The following is an 18,081-nucleotide window of genomic DNA, read 5'->3' as shown; positions in this document are numbered from 1 at the left end:
TTGGGATGGGAACCTGACCTGCCAGCAGTGTGGGCTGGGGAGCTACTTCATTTATTTTGTGGTCCCAAAGAAATGTGGTTCCTTTTGTCCCATTGTGGACCTCAAAGGGATTAATGCTTGTCTGCGAGTCCAACATTTCCAGAAAGAAACTCTACATTAGATTGCCTCAATCCATCCGGGGGATGGTGTTGAGCTCCTTGGACCTTATGGAAGCTTATCTTCACATTCCCATTGCAGCCCATCACAAGAGATCTACGCTTCTGTGTGCTGAGATGGCACTTCCAGTTTTGCGCCTTGCCTTTTGGCTTGGCTACGGCACCCCACACCTTTTTCCTTGGTGATGATGCAGATGTGCTGTCACAGCAGCCGTCAGGGCGTTTTGAGTTCATCCCTACCTGGACAACTGGTTGATATGAGATGACTTGGCTGAGGAGGCCAGTTTGGTAATGTCTCCAGTCATTCTGGATGCTCTGGATTTGGTCATGAACCAGCTCAATAGCTAGAGAATGGGATGGGGACAGCCCACAAGGCTGTCATTTTCTACTTTGAAGCCTGTTAATGAACTGGACTGTTGTTTATGTCTGAGTAATGCAGACAATATTTTGATTTTTTGGAAAAACAACCAAACATGCTGGCCACAACTAGCAAAATTTGCCTGGGGGATCCTGTGCATCCTGCTACCAGCACATCTTCTAAGAAGACATCTTCTGTTGCAGGAGGGACTGTGGAAGACAGGAGAGCTAGACTGAATCCTGTGATTGTTGATGATTTCTTATTCATCCACAGATTAAAAAAATCTTAATGCTTCATAGGGCATATTGTCCCCTCTAGGGCATACAGAACGGGTTGTATTTTTGTACCCCTAGACATTTTAACAGGGTGGATTAGGATCCCTTGGGGTAGTAGAAATCCGCTATTGTTGGGGTTGGGAGGGTAGAGGGTGGTGGTGAGGAGGGTTATTATAGCTGTTTGCTGTTATTGTTTTCTGTTTGTAACTTATACATAATAGTTGCACATCATATTGTTCCTTTTTATACTTTAATAAAAAGATTTAAATATAAAATAATTGCCCGAGGCTTCTTCAGATGAGGACCGAGCGGGGATGGAGACACGGCCTGTGGGAATGGGGCAGGGTCAGACAGAACCCACAGGGACAAACTGTCCCCGTGTCATTCTCTATCAGGAGCCATCTGGTTCCATCACGGTCCCTGAAATACCTCTGCATTTGCTTTGACACCGCCTGGGGGATGGTTTTTTTTTTTTTTTTTTTCTGGAGGACCGGCAGGAGAAGCTGCAGATGCGCAGGTTGTACGAGCTCCTGCAGCCCACAGTATGGGACTACTTGCAACTTCTGGGATCCATGACTGCTATTCTGGAGGTGATTGCTTGGGCGAGGCTGCATATGCAGCCCCTTCAATGGGCAGTGTTGTCCAGAGGGCCCACACTGACTAGGTTCTTCAGGCTTTAGAGGCCTCATTAGACAGAGAAGTAAGTGATGGACCCCCAAAACATATAGTCTGTACCCCTAGAAGGGAACATGAGTAGGGAAGCTGGGCTGGAGCATGGACTACCATTACCTTTATAGCTGCAGTAGCCATAATTTGGCAGCATGCAGTCATAATACAGGAAACAGAAGACAGTACGTAAGACCTGCTGTAATCAATATTACACAAGAAAATGAGCAAGGGGTGTAACCAGGAGGTTAATGAATGGTATGTTCTTCAGCAAGGAAGTGTGGGAGGGAGTGACAGTGTTAGCTAAGAATGAGAACCTCAGCATAAGCATAAATATGCAATTTGGCAAGATTATGAATGTTGTCCATTGCAATATGTGTACAAATAATAAGAATGCAACAGTTAGGACTATTTAAAACAATACAGGGTCCACAGTGGGATGCAAGAAGATAATCAAGTGCCATACAATTATAGGAGGTATTTAACATATTGACAAATTTGATCACAGGATACAAAAATAAGAAGATACAAAACAGTAAACTAGTATCAGGGAATTTTATGGGAAATAACAGAACAAGGGACTAGGAGAAAAATAATACAAAAAAAATAAAAATAGGAGACTAGGAAAAGTCCATAAGGTTTTGTAAATATAGACAGCAAGAAAGTTGGTAAGTCAGTGTCATTTTAAAAACTTTGCTTCACTGATGGGCTGACATCTTATCAGAGATCGGCGTTGATTCTGGTATTTTAGATCAGCAGGCTGTACACAATTGCAAGGGAGATCTGCGCCATCATGGCGTACACAGGAGGGAGTTCACATGGGATGTATCATGCTGCTTCAGAAAAACTTCAACTAATGCTAAATAAAAGTATGATTCAAAACAATATAGCAATTAGAGTAGGGCCATATGCTTTACACAGTTGTATTTAATACAGAAAATAAATTTTGAACAGTGCAATTTAGTGAAAATAAAGTTCCTAAGAAAACTGATTAATAGCTTGTATAACAATTAGGGCACCATGTAATCAAGGAAGGCGCACTGTTTCTTCATTGATACAAAACAAGGCATAGAAAGGACACAGAGTGGGAGAAAAGTTTAATATTCCAACTGTTCACAATTAACATCTAAACTGTAAATATGCTAGGTAGAAACATCAATCTTGTTGTTAAAATAATAAAGGACACAAGGAGCTCTTCCTAAGTTAGGGGAAAGTTCATTTCAATTAACCTAAAACAATAAATTGAGAAAGGGGGGGGGGGGTCATTTGGATAATGGTCCCAGATAGGTCATTAGATTTCCTATCTCATATATGGTGAAAGGGAAAACAATGTAAACAAATTAGGGCAAACTAGGCATTGCCTAGAAAGGCACTGGGGTTTTTTTTTGTTTTTTGAGCAGCACAAAACATGTTCATGCAAGGTACAGAAAAAATCTTAACTTCTGAAGTTAAACATTCATCTAGATTCACTCTTCCTGGGATACAGAACACACGTATATATTGTAAAATGTGCAACATGTAGACATAACAGAAAAATACAGGCATGCGCCTTTCATTAAATCTCACAGTTAATGTAAAAGTTATCTGTGTAGAAAACCTACTATATAGGATCAGAAAAGTTAACAATCTTTGAACCCAGTCAAATTGAGCTGTAAAAAATAAAAAAAAAGTACCAATCCTTGTGAGACAAAGGTGCATCCTTGACCTTTTACAAGATTCACACAGATCAGGCAAGAAATATAGCACACAGGTCTCTACAATCAAGATGGAGCAAATATAGCCTCCAGGTAAAAGTAATTTTTAAGGAAAAGTATACCTTGGAGAAATGCCCTAATTCTGTACTGTGTGTGGGAAAAAAAGTACACTTTAGCTGTAACTAATCTACTAAAAATGTTGATAAGAGACAGCATCTAAGTAGCTAACATGCCTACTAGGGAATTCATAAAAGAAATCTTGTGCTACATAGTATACACAACTAATATGTATTCAGGAGAGAAACTATTTGTATGTACTGATTGTACTACCCACAAAATTAAAAAATTCAAGAATGGTCACACTGATTGTATATAAGAGGTAACACAAACACCCACAAATAAACAAAAGACAGACATAAGAGGCTGTAGATCAGATAAGTCTATTTGAATTCAGGACTGGGCTTAACCTGCATAGTATCCAAGTGGATTACCAAAACTGTTTCTTAGAGCTAGAGGTACTTATGTGCACAAATAAACATAGTATAGCCACTTCAGAAGTAAAAAGGTAACAAGCAATACTGTTTAAATGCACCGTGGAGATTTTTAAAAATTTCAGTATTTAATAAAAAAAAAATCTCGGTGAAGTGCATATAATAAAAAAAAGAAAAAAAAATTATTTTTATATTCCACTGGTCTGGCTATGTCAGTCTTTGGATGCACATACACAGGTTTCAATATAGTTTCTTAAAGCAAGCAGGGGAGGGAACCACCATTTCTTTCAACAATCCTACTATATAAATGACGAGTGACTGACGTGCCGCATGTGCGCAGAACAGCACAGCTGTTCTGTGCATGTGCGGCACGTCGAAGAACGCATCAGACATTAATAGACGCTGTAAGAGCGTAAAACAACGATAAACACACAAGTACACAACGGCAAACATCCTACCTCCAAGCCCCTTTGAAATGAACACTGTGGAACACACAGACAGCTCCTGGCCATGTGCGGCACATAAATCCCCATGCCCCGCTTACCTCCGCCTAACAGTACTCAGCCAGCAACTGTAACATGGCCGTTTAACCCCACTGCACATCCCCAACCAGCACCTACTTACAACGGACCACATCCGTAAATCGCTATCCTGTCCCGCACTCACAGATCTCAAAAACAAACCACCTCCATGACCAGCCCCTCTCTAACAATCACACATGAAGACACCCACCTCCTGCTCCCGCCCTCTCAAAACGCTAAACAAATGCAAAAAGGAACAAGGGGAAGGGGGGAGTGGCACTACAAGTTTCCCCAGCCAATGCAATTAACGCACATGAAGAAAGATCAGGAGACAGATCGGGGGATCGGACGAGAGGAGAGATGACGCTGCACACTGACTCTCACTTCCCTGCCACAGCTCTGGCTTTCTTCAGCCCTGTGGCTCCTTCGGCTGCCTGCTCCGAGTAACAACATGGTTCACAGATGAAAGAGGAAGCCTTGCAAGCCTCACTCTAACCTCGGATCTGCTAAAGGTCACACTATTAAGCACAGCTCTCCTCCCCCATGTCCCCCTGATGTGTGCAGCCTGCTGCTTTCCTGTCACTGCTGTACGGGGCTGACACTAGCTTTATTTTCCCTGGTGCTTACAGCCCAACACCTCCCCCTTCCCACCAGAGCTGAAGTTCTTCCCTGTTTTTAATTCTCTGCCTCTTCCCCCACCCCCTCTCCACACACACTCACTCGCTCTCACTCACACACTCACACCCTGCTTTGCTGCCTCCCCCCCCATTCCCTCTCTCTTTCCACCCCCTCTCCTCACACAAATACCCTGCTTTGCTGCCTCCCCCACACACAAAAACCCTGCTTTGCTGCCGTACTGTAAACATAAACTATACTTACGTTCAATAATATTTCAAACATAAAACAGCATGACTGTTTGACTATTTCATGACATACTACACACATGGAGCACGTTGTAACGGGCTTTACAGCTTTTAGTATATGTAAAATCCCTGTGAACAAAGAATAAAACAAGCAGTACAAGTTTGGTGACTGAGCAACAAGTCGTTCAATTGTTTCCCCTTAGTCTTTCCTAAAATACCTCTGTTTATAGTAGAATACCAGATGCCTCTGAACAAACAGAGGATGGTAAAACACAACTATATTTTAACAAAGTATAGTTACCAGTTAAAGGTACAAACCTGCCTTGACAGAGGCAACAGTAAATACAAAATGAGCTGAACACGGCATGAAGTTTTCTGATTCCTAGTTCTGGTGGTATTGACAGTTTGTTTTAACATACAAGTGTCAGAGCTTCTTGCTATATGCAGAAATCTACAGAATTTGTTTTTAGGAAACTGCTTAGTGTATATTAATTCTTTTAGCCTGTTAATCTAATTTTAAAACTAAAAGCTCCCTATAAAAGAGATGGTGGGGATCTACATGTTTTTCTATCAGTCTTGTAAAAACAAACTTATCAGAGAAACAAAATTATCTAAAAACCAGATACAGGAAACAGTGACATAGAAGTGTACAGAGGAAAAGGTAATTTTTATCTTTTTCAATACGGCTGAAGTGCAGGTTTTAGCACAAGCTCAAATGGAGAAGGAGGTTTGGAGGGTAAAGACTAGTATCCAAAAGCAATTTTTATTTTTACCCTGGTGAAAAAGGCCCGTTTCTGACAAAAATGAAACGGGCGCTAGCAAGGTTTTCCTCGGAGTATGTATGTTTGAGAGAGTGTGTGTGAGATTGACTGGGTGAGAGAGAGTGAATGTGCGAGTGTATGTGTGTGACAGAGATTGAGACAGCGCAGATAACCCCACAATTATCAATAACCAAGATTACATCCTCCCTATCTCAGACAGCCTGAAAATCCTTGGCGTTACATTGGACCGCAACCTAACACTAGAGAGCTAAGTGACATCCACAGCAAAGAAAATGTTCCACTCAATGTGGAAACTCAAACGTGCTGTAGTAGTAGTAGTGTGAAACAATTCTTCCCTAGGGAAACATTTCGCAACTTGATACAATCAATGGTACTAAGCCATGTAGACTACTGCAATGAAATTTATGCGGGATGCAAAGAACAAACATTAAAGAAACTTCAGACCGCTCAAAACACGGCAGCTAGGCTTATCTTTGGAAAAACACGATTTGAAAGCGCAAAACCCCTCCGTGAAAAACTACACTGGCTCCCAATCAAACAACGCATTGCTTTCAAAATCTGCACTCTGGTTCACAAAATTATCTACGGTGAAGCCCCAGGATACATGACAGACTTGATCGACCTACCAACTAGAAACATCCGAATCAACACGGACGTACCTAAATCTGCACTACCCAAGCTTGCAAAGGACTCGAGTACAAATCAACTTATGCATCCAGCTTCTCCTACATAAGCACACAACTGTGGAACGCATTACTAAAAGCCTTGAACACTACTTACGACCACCTAAACTTCTGGAAAAACTAAAAACTAACCTGTTTAAAAAGGCATACCCTACCAATCCAACATAAATGCCTGATCTCTGCAGCACAACAAAACTAAAGTACGTAATGAACATAACACAACTCTTCAGTTGTACGATTTCCTAATGTGGCTGTACCACATGAACTTTATGTTACCACAACATCACTTTTGTATTTGTTTACACCGGAGTCTGCAAACAGCTTTCCGGTACTATGTAAGCCACATTGAGCCTACAAATAGGTGGGAAAATGTGGGATACAAATGTAACAAATAAATAAAATCCCAGAGTATTGATAGAATTGAAAAATGAACTTGCAGAACTATTGTTTGTAGTATGTAATTTATCTTCAAAATCAAACATGGTACCAGAAGATTGGAGGGTGGCCACTGTAACGCCGATTTTTAAAAAGGTTTCCAGAGGTGATCTTGGAAATTACAGACCAGTGAGCCTGATATCGGTGCCGGTCAAAATGGTAGAGACTATTATAAAGAACAAAATTAGAGCATATTCAAGAGCATGGATTAATGAGGTAAAGCCAACATGGATTTAGTGAAGGGACATCTTGCCTCTCCAATCTACTACATTTATTTGAAGGGGTGAACAAACGTGGATAAAGGTGAGATGATCGATATTGTGTTTCTGAATTTTCAAAAGGCATTTTTGAAGGAGTGAACAAACGTGGATAAAGGTGAGACGATCAATATTGTGTATCTGAATTTTCAAAAGGCATTTTTGAAGGAGTGAACAAACGTGGATAAAGGTGAGACGATTGATAGAGTGTATCTGAATTTTCAAAAGGCATTTGACAAAGTACTTCTTGAAAGACTCCAGAGGAAATTGGAAAGTCATGGAATAGGAGGTACTGTTCTATTGTGGATTAAAAACTGGTTAAAGGATAGAAAACAGAGTAGGGTTAAATGGTCAGTATTCTGAATGGAGAAGGGTAGTTAGTGGGGTTCCGCAGGTGTCTGTGTTGGGACAGTTTCTTTTGAGACTGGGAGACTGGGCATGTAAATGGCAGATGATATTTAATGTGAGCAAGTGTAAAGTTTTGCATGTGGGAAAGAGAAATCTGAACTATAGCTACGTGATGCAAGGTTCCATGTTAGGAGTCACCGACCAGGAAAAGGATCTAGGAGTCCTTCTTAACAATACTTTGAAACTCTCTGCTCAGTGTGCTGTGGCGGCAAAGAAAACAAATAGAATGTTAGGTATTAGGAAAGGAATGGAAAATAAAAATGAAGATGTTATAATGGTTTTGTATTGCTCAGTGGTGTGACTGCACATTGAATACTGTGTGCAGTTCTGGTCACTGCATCTCAGAGAAGGGTGACAAAAATGATAAAGGGGATGGGACGACTTCCCTATGAAGAGAGGCTGAAATGGCTTGGGCTGTTCAGCTTGCAGAAAAGATGGCTGAGGGGAGATATGATAGAGGTCTATAAAATACTGAGTGGCGTGGAACCTGTAGACATGAATCGCTTCTTTACTCTTTCCAAAAATACTAGGACTAGGGGCCATGCAATGAAGCTACAAAGTAGTAAATTTAATACGAATCGGAGAAAAGTTTTCTTCACTCGGCATGTAATGAAACTCTGGAATTTGTTGCCAGAGAATGTGGTAAAAGCAGCAGGGTTTAAAAAAGGTTTGGATAGCTTCCTAAATGAAAAGTCCATATGCCATTATTAAAATGGACTTGAGGAAAATCCACTTCTTATTTCTAGGATAAGCAGCATAAAATGTATTGTACTGTTTTGGGATCTCGCGAGGTACTTGTGACTTTGATTGGCCACTGTTGAAACAGGATACTGGGCTTGATGGATCTTTGGTCTGTCCCAGTATGGCAACACTTATGTACTAATTTTTTTCACTCAAAGAATAGTTAAGCTCTGGAACTTACTGCTGGAGGATGTGGAATCAACAGTTAGTGTATCTGGGGTGCTGCTCCTGCACCTGAAGGAGATATATTAGTTTCTTCTTCCTGTGCACCTTTTTGTGCTTTTCCTTTGTCCACGGAGGGAGCCAGACAGCCTCTAAGGTCTCCATTGCAAGGTGGGACAAGGTGAGTCCACCTACATCTGCAAGAATCATCTCATACTTCAGGAGCAGACGGCCCACTCTCTAACAAGGCTGAGGCTGTTTCCTGGGCAGAGGCCAGGGTGGGTTGCTCCTGAGGAGTTTTGCAGGGTGGTGATTTGGTCATCACGCCATTTCTTTGCCAAGCATTAGATTGGACTTTTAACAGAGCAGTCATTCAGAGGACCTTGTCTTTCCCCTGCCTAATAGATCTGCTTTGGCACATCGCAATCATGCAGTACTGTATTGCTGATGGTAAGGAAAGAGAAATTATACCCTATCTTCATAAATTTTTTCCTTTAGTCAGCTACACTGTTTTGCAACACGCATTTGGAAGACATTGGCCTGGGGTCCCGAGTATGCTCTGTGATTCCTTTTACAGTTTAAAAAAAAAAATTCTTATCCTGATTGACAGCAATATGGGGTTCACATAATATTGCTGTATCCTAGTATATATAGGGTAATGAGCACCACTGTGGCATTCTGCTCACTTGCAGTGGTGGCTGGAGCATGGGTACATAGTACAAAGGGACCTTCTGCTACTTTTGTAGGTGTATATGGCATTGTTCCAGGGTGCACCTCAGCTTATACTTAGTGATGTTACTGGTAGAATGCAGTTTTCTCTCCACCTGCTCATAGGAAAGGATAACACACATCTGTGCAGAACAGTGTAGCTGATGAAACAAAATGATCAGGTAGGATGTAATTTTCTGGGTTTTTTTTTCCCTTTTGGAGGAGGGGAAGATCTCCTCCCACCCCCCTTTTTATAGACTGCATATAGTCACTTTCACTCTTACTAGGAGGCCAACTGAGGCACACACTCGATGCTGTGGCTTGACTGGAAGTGGCTGCCATGTTAGCAGCACCTGTTTTCCTAGCCTTGTTGGCGAGATTTGTTTGACTAACCCTTTGCAGACCCAGATTCTTTGTATTGCTATCTGAGTGATTGGGGCCAGCCCTAACATATTTCTGATCCTCAAATATCTCTATTTAGAAGCAAAAATGAAACTCAAGATGGTTCTTCATGAAATGACACATTCTGATTTCAATTTTTCTATTGTATTCATGCTCTTCAACAAATGATCCTGAGCTTTGTTTTGCAACCTCTTTTATGTACCTTAGGGAACCATTTTTATTATAGGTTTTCTGCTTTTCTGAGATCTGTAATTTGCTGTTGTTAACCTTTTCTTCTGTGTAAGGAGCGTGAAAGAGAACTTGCATCTATCCGTGCTCGATTTGAGAGAGGTAGTCTCTGGACCCCTGATAAAGGGGAAATATCAAGCAGCAAGGTGCCTGAAGTCCTAAAGGTAACTTTAAATATTCTAATAATTTATTTTAAAAATGTCAAGTATAGGCTGATTTTTGACTAGGAACAAGAAATCTATAGTTAGTGAGCTGACTGAATTTTGGAACTGTCAATTTTGCTTTCTTACATTCTCTGAAAGGTACAGCAGTCGTGAGTACAGAGTATTGTTTTAGAGCTTTGTATAAGTTCTGCTGTTGTGTAGCTATTTCTGCATTCTGGTGGATTTACAGTTGATTCAGTTTTTGTTCATCAAGAGTATTTGCCAGATGGCTACAATGGAGTAATTCTAGCCTAATATGTCTCAAAAGCCTTTCTGGGTTATCATGCTGAGTATTTAAAGTGTTTTTGATCAAGGTCCATGATCCCAGCATCCAGTGGCCAGTCTTGGGATCTACCAGGTATTTGTGACCCAAAAGTAGATTGCTCTTACAGCTCATTTCTAGTGAAGCAAAGGCTATCCTAAGTATATTTGGCCAATTATACTTAGCTATGCATTTAAATACTGCCTAATGGCTTGTACCATCTAGGCGATGTGCAATTATAGATATTACTGAGAGATGACTTTATGTGTATCTGTCTGGTATAGTGAAGTCCAGTTCGTCTACTATTAGAGTAATGAAAGGGCTTAGGGAATCAATCTATGTTATGCTGATTAAACTTTGGCGCTGTCCTCAGCTACTTCAGTTCCATAGACCAAACAGAAACCTAGCTGTCAAAAATCTCACCTTCCCATTTCAAGCTGGAACACATTGATAGTCTTGGTTTGTTAGCCAGATTGCTAAGTTGTGTGCCCACCAATGACATACTTGATCATGTAACTCCCATTTGTCCGAGGACAAGCAGACTTTATATTCTCACAAGTGGGTGATGCCGACCCACATCACCCGGTCTGGAATTTACCAAAGGCTAACGAGAGCTTTGTGGAGCATGGGCGAGTACCTTCCCACCCACTGTGAGAAAGCAGTCTCATCAGTTCTTTTTCTACCGCGGTGAGAGGGCGTGTTTTTTTTTTTTTTTTCTTTAAACCGCCCCCTAGAGAGCTATTTTGTGCCTTTCGGCTATTTTTCATTATTTTTTTCTTTCTTTATTGTATTCCTCTTGTGGAACCCCCATCCTTTTATTTTTCTTTTAAGTTTTTGTGATTTTTGCCTGTTTTTAAGTTTCCTTTTATTTTCTGTCGTTGGGCCGCTTTTAGGCCCTGACTTTGGCCTGGAACTTTCCCTTTCATTTGTGCCGTGCCTTGCCCCTTTTTCAGGCACCATCGCTTTTGTTTAATTTAGTTGTGGAAGTTTTTCCTTCCATGTTCACGAAGGTTCCTAGTGGCTTCAAGCGCTGTACCTGGTGCAATCGGACAATCTCTGGGAAAGACACCCATTCTTGGTGTCTACAGTGTCTTGTGCCCGACCATAGCCACACTAACTGTGTTCTCTGTCTTCATGTGAAGAAGAGGATTCAGGTTTCCAGAGAGTCTCGACAAGAGAGGACCTTTTAGCCAAGTCTGGTTCCTCGATGTTGGCATTGAGGTCATTGACATAGACATTGAGCATTGCACTGGCATTGGGAGCGTGGGTAAGCATGGCTGCTACTAGACCCTTAGACACTGGGAGTAGTGAAACATTGAGTGGGTCTCCACCTGCCTCGATGCCTCCTGCTGTGCAGGGCTCCCAGGATCGTCCATTGTTGGACCGAACCCCTAGGTGACGTATTTTCGATGTTGTCCTCGTCTGCACAGAGGAGCCTGGGTGACACTCTTCGGGTGAAGGCCAAAAAGCATGGTCATCGGTCGCCCTCAACACATGGTGCTGGGAGCTCCAGGGCATCGAAGGATTCAGCAGCCGAGAAGCTTCAGCGCTAGGAGGATCACTCCTCCTCCATACAGACAGTGCTGATGCATCGGTCTCCCAGCAGCCAAGACCCTGCTTATGTATCGACCCGGCAGAAGTAGCATTGCCATGCTGGGACAGACCAAGGGTCCATCGAGCCCAGCACCCTTTCACCGACAGCGGCCAAAAGAACAAGCAACTTGTCCCGCCCATCATAGAAATTATTCCCTCGTCCATTCAATAACATTCTATGGCTTTTTCCTTCAGGAAGCCGTCCATCCCTTTTTTGAAGTCCACTAAGTTAACCGCCTTAACCACCTTTTCCGGCAGCGAATTCCAGAGTTTTAACTACGCGTTGAATGAAGAAACATTTCCTCTGATTAGTTTTAAATTTACAACACTGCAGCTTCATCGCATGCCCTCTTGTCCTAATATTTTTGGAAAGCGTAAACAGATGCTCCACATCGACTCGTTCCATTCCACTCATTATCGTATAGACCTCTATCATATCTCAGCTGCCTTTTCTCCAAGCTGAAGAGCCCCAGCCTCTTCAGCCTATCCTGATAGGGAAGTCGTCCCATCCCCTGAATCATCTTTGTCGCCCTTCTCTGCACCTTTTCCAATTCCACTGTCTTTTTTGAGGTGCGGCGACAAGAATTGAACACAATACTCGAGGTGCGATTGCACCATGGAGCAATACAACGGCAGAATAATATCCTTATTTTTGTTTTCAATCCCTTTCCTAATGATACCCAACATTCTATTTGCCTTCCTAGCCGCAGCAGCACATTGAGAAGTTTTCAATGTATCATCAACGATGACATCTAGTTCCCTTTCTTGGTCCGTGACTCCCAACGCTGAACCTTGCATGACATAGTTATAGTTTGGGTTCCTCTTTCCCACATGCATCACTTTGCACTTGTTCACATTAAACGTAATCTGCCATTTAGACACCCAGTCTCCCGGTCTCGTAAGGTCCTCTTGTAGTTTTTCACTATCTTCCCGCGATTTGACTACTTTGAATAACTTTGTGTCATCAAGCAAATTTGATTATCTCACTAGTTACCCCCATCGCTAGGTCATTTATGAATATGTTAAAAAGCAGAGGTCCCAGCACCGATCCCTGAGGGACCCCGCTAACTACCCTTCTCCATTGCGAATATTGACCTTTTAATCCTACTCTTTCCTATCTTTCAACCAGTTTTTAATCCACAGTGAAGACCCTACCTCCGATCCTATGTCCCTCTAATTTACTCTGTAGTCTTTCATGAGGGACCTTATCAAACGCCTTCTGAAAATCTAGATACACAATATCAACCAGCTCACCTTTGTCCACATGTTTGTTTACCCCTTCAAAGAAATGCAGCAGATTAGTGAGGTAAGACTTCCCTTCACTAAATCCATGTTGACTTTGTCCCATTAGTCCACGCTTTTGAATGTGTTCTGTAATTTTGTTCTTGATTATAGTCTCTACCATTTTGCTCGGCACCAACGTCAGTAACCGGTCTATAATTTCCCGGGTCTCCTCTGGAACCTTTTTAAACTATCGGCGTTACATTGGCCACCCTTTAATCTTCCGATACCACGCTCGGTTTTAAGGATAAATTCCTCAGCAATCCTCCAGACCGTTCAAGACGCGTGGGTTATGCACTCCTACCATCAGAGGGAGACTGAGAACACTAAAACTTCTTATACAAGTAGCCTGTGCAGACCTTCTACTAACTAGTATTTTCTCAGTCTCAGCAGACAGGTAGATGTGTGCAGCCTGTGCAGTGTACTCAGTCTGGTAGGCCCATTTGGGGTTTCTAGGTTGGGCTGTAAATGTTAGAGAACCCACACTTGGATCTCTATTACAGGATGTAAGTCCTAAGGGGCTTCTTATTCCCTATGGAGTGTCACACCCGGGTGGCCGGGTCCCTCCCCCTGTGCTCTTCCTCTGGAGGACTGCTTGACCTCGGCTACAGACCTCGTTCTGTACCCTTGAGGCGTTTAGGCATCCGCAACGAGGTTTAAAAAAAAATAAACGTTTTTAAAAGGCGGTTATTTTGGCCATTCTTGTGGCAGTCCAGAGATAAGTCGTCAAGAGCGTTCTTGCCTTAGGTGGTTTTGCCTATTAGTCTGTCAGAGCACAAAGCAACTGTTTGTTTTTATTGTGTTCGCAGCCATTATGTCTAAGCTGGTGAGGTGTCGGTTTTGCGCGAAGCGCGGCGTTGAAGTGAAAGGTGGCCAATGTAAATTTTGTGGTGAGCCTACATTGTCAGCGCTCTTGCCCCCGTGCTTTCCCCTGAGTCGGCGGAGGTGTTGGGCAGCGATTTGACCGCATATTCTGGGCCGGCAGCGGCGGGGCCGGTTTTTGCGGGAAACGTGGCCATTTTGGCTGTGCATCCTGGGTCAGTCTCGACGGAACCGTTTTTGGCGGGAAGCGTGGCCCTTTTGGCCGCGCATTCCGTACCGGCGCAGGGGGACCCGTGTGTGGCGGGAAGCGCGCCTACTTTAGCCGCAGATCACGCGATGGACCTGCTGCCTCGGGAGCGAGGGGGGTCCGTCGCAGAGACTGCGGGAAGTGTTGGGGCTTCAGCAGCGTCCGGGGGGGGGGGGGGTCTGGTCTCCCCCTGAGTTTGTTTGGTCTCTGTATAATGCCTGGAGAGCTGGCCCCGCTCAGGCTGTTTGTTCCCCGGGGGCTGCTAGCTCAGTGGGAGTTAAGTGCCCGCGGGTGGATATTTTGGAGCCTATGGAGATACTTTCTCTGCCTGGGTCGGAGGTTTGGAGTGACCCAGGAGAGGAGGATCTCTTAGATGAATCTGAGGGTCAGGATGGGCTAAGGCCTGGGGAAGATTCTTCAGTGGGTCACATTTTTCATAAGGAGGAATTGTTAGAGCTCATTGATCAGGTGATCGCTACTTTGAAGTTTGCTCCGGCGGCCACTCCCTCTGCGGAGGGACCCCAGGTAGGTCCCTTGGTTAAGGGGATCCGGAGAGCCTCCCATTCCTTTCCTATGAATTCAGACATTAGAGACATGGTTTTTCAGGAATGGTCTGTGCCGGAGGCTGCTTGTAAGGTGTCTAGGGCTATGGCGCAGCTGTATCCCTTGCCTCCGGAAGATTTGGCCCTGCTGAAACCACCTACTGTGGATGCTGTGGTTACGGCGGTTACTAAGGCTACAGCCAATTCTGGTGGATGGCGGTACAGCCTTACGGGATGCTCAAGATAGGAAGCTAGAGTCCTTTCTGAAGCACAGCTTTGATTTGTCGGCTTTGGCCTTGCAAGCCTCTGTGTGTGGGGGCTTGGTAGCCAGAGCTTGTTTCCGTTGGGCGGAGAAGCTCTTGGATGAGCCTGCATTAGGACTGGTTTGGTTCAGGACCTGGCGAAATTGGAGATGGGGGTCTTCGTTTTTGGCGGACACCCTTTATGATTTGCTAAGGGCTTCGGCTAAGAATATGGCTCTGGCGGTGACGGCTCGCAGGGCTCTTTGGCTTAGGGGCTGGGTGGCAGATGCGGCCTCTAAAGCAAAATTGTGTTCTCTACCTTTCAAAGGTTCTATGTTTGGAGAGGACTTGGATAAACTGATGAGTGGTCTTGGGGATACCAAGGTCTTACGGTTGCTGGAGTTACGGCCTAAGGCAGCTAGTCAAGGTGGATCGGCTAGAGGTCGGTTTAAGGATGTGAGGCGGTACAGGCCGGGCAGATTTGTAGCTCCTTCTAAAAGCTGTTTTTTCCAGCAGATGCAGTCATTTCGAGGGTGTCGCCAAGGAGGTCTGGACTCATCCGGAGGTGTCGGAAATGGTAAGTCCTCCTTATGATGGTGTGCGGGTCCAGCCACTGGTTAAGGTCGGGGCGCGACTTTGTCTGTTTTACCAGGGGTGGACCCAAATTACTTCAGATCAGTGGGTGCTGGAGTTCGTTCGCGACGGTTATGCGCTCGAGTTCGAGCACCCGCTGCCGGATCTGTTTCTTCCCTCTCCTTGTCACTCTCGAGTCAAGGTAAAGGCTATTCAAGAGACTCTGGGTCGCTTAATCGAGTTGGGAACTGTGGTACCCGTTCCTCGGCACGAGCAAGGAATGGGTTGTTGTTCGATTTACTTTGTGGTGCTGAAGAAGGAGGACCAGTTTCGACCCATTTTATATCTCAAGAGGGTCATTGGGGTGCTCAAGGTGCCATCCTTCCACATGGAGACTTCACTCGGTCATAGTGGCTGTTCATCAGGGAGAATTTCTCACGTCACTGGATCTCACGGAAGCGTATCTGCACGTGCCGATTCGAGAGGCCCATCAGCGTTTCCTTCGTTTTGCGATTTTAGGGAGGCACTTTCAGTTCTGTGCTCTGCCTTTTGGTCTGGCAACGGCTCCACGCACCTTCTCCAAGATAATGGTGGTGGTAGCAGTGGCTTTGCGGAGGCAAGGAATTCTGGTGCATCCGTATCTGGACGACTGGTTGATCCGGGCAAAGTCTCGGGCTCACAGTATTGCTGCGACGGCTCAGGTGGTCGCGTTTCTGGAATCGCTCGGATAGGTACTGAATGTAGTCTAAAGTCAGTTGATCCCATCGCAGAGTCTGGAGTACTTGGGAGTGCGGTTTGACACGGCAGTGGGTCGTGTTTTTCTGCCGGATTCTCGGATCGCCTCTCTTCAGCAGCAAGTTTGGCTGTTAATGTCCGTTCAGAGTCCGACGGTTCGAATGTACCTTCGGGTTCTAGGCCTCATGGCAGCGACAATAGAGGTAGTACCATGGGCCAGGGCACATATGCGTCAACTTCAGGCGGCTCTGTTGTCCCGGTGGTCTCTCCAGGTACACAGTTTGGAGTTGCGGTTGCCATTGAGGGGGGCTCCTAGGCACTGTGCTCGGCCCCTCTGAAAAAGGGCATGCCGTTAGAACCTCCTCAGTGGGTGATTCTGGTAACGGATGCCAGTCTGCTGGGCTGGGGAGCTCAGTGTCTCGGTCAGTCCGCTCAGGGGCGGTGGTCGACAGAGGAAGCTCAGTGGTCTATCAACCGATTGGAGACGAGGGCGATTCGGCTACCTCTGTTGGCGTTTCGCTCAAGTGTGGTTGGAAAAGCGGTAAGAGTCATGTCAGACAACGCGACAGCGGTAGCGTATGTCAACCGGCAGGGCGGTACAAAGAGTCCGCGGTTGGCAATCGAGACGGCTCTGCTCATGATTTGGGCGGAAAGGCATCTAGTGCAGATTTCGGCGGCGCACATGGCCGGGGTGGACAAAGTGAACGCAGATTTTCTAAGCAGACACATGTTGGACCCCAGAGAATGGTCTCTGCACCGGTCGGCGTTCGACTAGATAGTTCTAAAGTGGGGAATGCCAGTAGTGGATCTCATGGTGTCGACACAGAATGCTCAAGTTCCTCGGTATTTCAGTCGGCGTCGGGATCCGCGAGCGGAAGGGATCGATGCGTTGGTCCTTTCGTGGCCTTAGCGGGTGTTGCTGTACGTGTTTCCCCCGTGGCCCTTGTTACCTTGAGTCCTAGAGTCCCACAGAGGGTAGAATGTCATGCGGGTCCGGTGTTGTTGGTGGCTCCGAATTGGCCGCGTTGGCCGTGGTTCGGGGATCTGATGCGCTTGTTAGAAGGCGAACCTCTGCGGCTGCGGGGCTCAGTGCTGTTGTGTCAGGGTCCAGTTGTCATGCCGGATCCGGCTCGGTTCTCTCTTACAGTGTGGCCCTTGAGAGGGAACGGTTGAGAAGGAAAGGGTTTTACCCTCAGGTGATTCAGACAATGCTGCAGTCTCGCAAACGTTCGACGTCTTTGACCTATGTGCGTGTGTGGTGCATATTTGAAGATTGGTGTGGGGACCAGGCGTGTGTCCCTTTGACAGTTTCTGTGTCGTGCATTTTAGATTTCTTGCAGGATGGTTTTGAGAAGGGCCTTTCATTGTCATCTTTAAAGGTGCAGCTGGCTGCTTTGGCGTGTTTTCAGGGTAAGGTGCAGGGCAGGTCAGTTGCGTCTTCCCCGGATGTGGTCCGTTTTTTGAGGGGGGTGAAGTTGCTTCGTCCTCAGCGGCCGGTAGTTCCTCAGTGGGATCTTAATGTCGTTCTTGACTCTTTGGCGGGTTCTCCTTTTGAGCCCTTGGAGTCTTGTTCGATAAAAGACCTTACTATGAAGGTGGTCTTTTTGGTAGCTATATCGTCGGCTCGCAGGATTTCGGAACTTCAGGCTCTTTCATGTAGGCCTCCGTTTCTGTGGTTTTCTAAGGAAAAGGTTTCGCTGCGTCCATTCCTTTCGTTTTTGCCTAAGGTGGTATCCTCCTTTCATGTCAATC

General features: G+C 44.9%; 1 protein-coding gene across 2 annotated transcripts in view; it reads left to right on the top strand.

Annotated features, from left to right (window-relative positions):
* The window catches only part of ANLN (anillin actin binding protein), a 287,028-nt gene that overhangs the window by 68,724 nt on the left and 200,223 nt on the right, over positions 1-18,081 (top strand). For both annotated transcript variants that reach the window (XM_030204140.1, XM_030204129.1), the window contains exon 7: positions 9,886-9,993. In XM_030204140.1, coding sequence (XP_030060000.1) covers positions 9,886-9,993 — 108 coding nt within the window. The remainder of the gene's footprint in view (positions 1-9,885; positions 9,994-18,081) is intronic.

This window comes from Microcaecilia unicolor, chromosome 1 (assembly GCF_901765095.1).
Source record: "Microcaecilia unicolor chromosome 1, aMicUni1.1, whole genome shotgun sequence".
NCBI classification, from domain to species: domain Eukaryota; kingdom Metazoa; phylum Chordata; class Amphibia; order Gymnophiona; family Siphonopidae; genus Microcaecilia; species Microcaecilia unicolor.
Note: the sequence above shows the minus strand (reverse complement) of the source record. Positions and strands in the feature narration are given on the sequence as shown.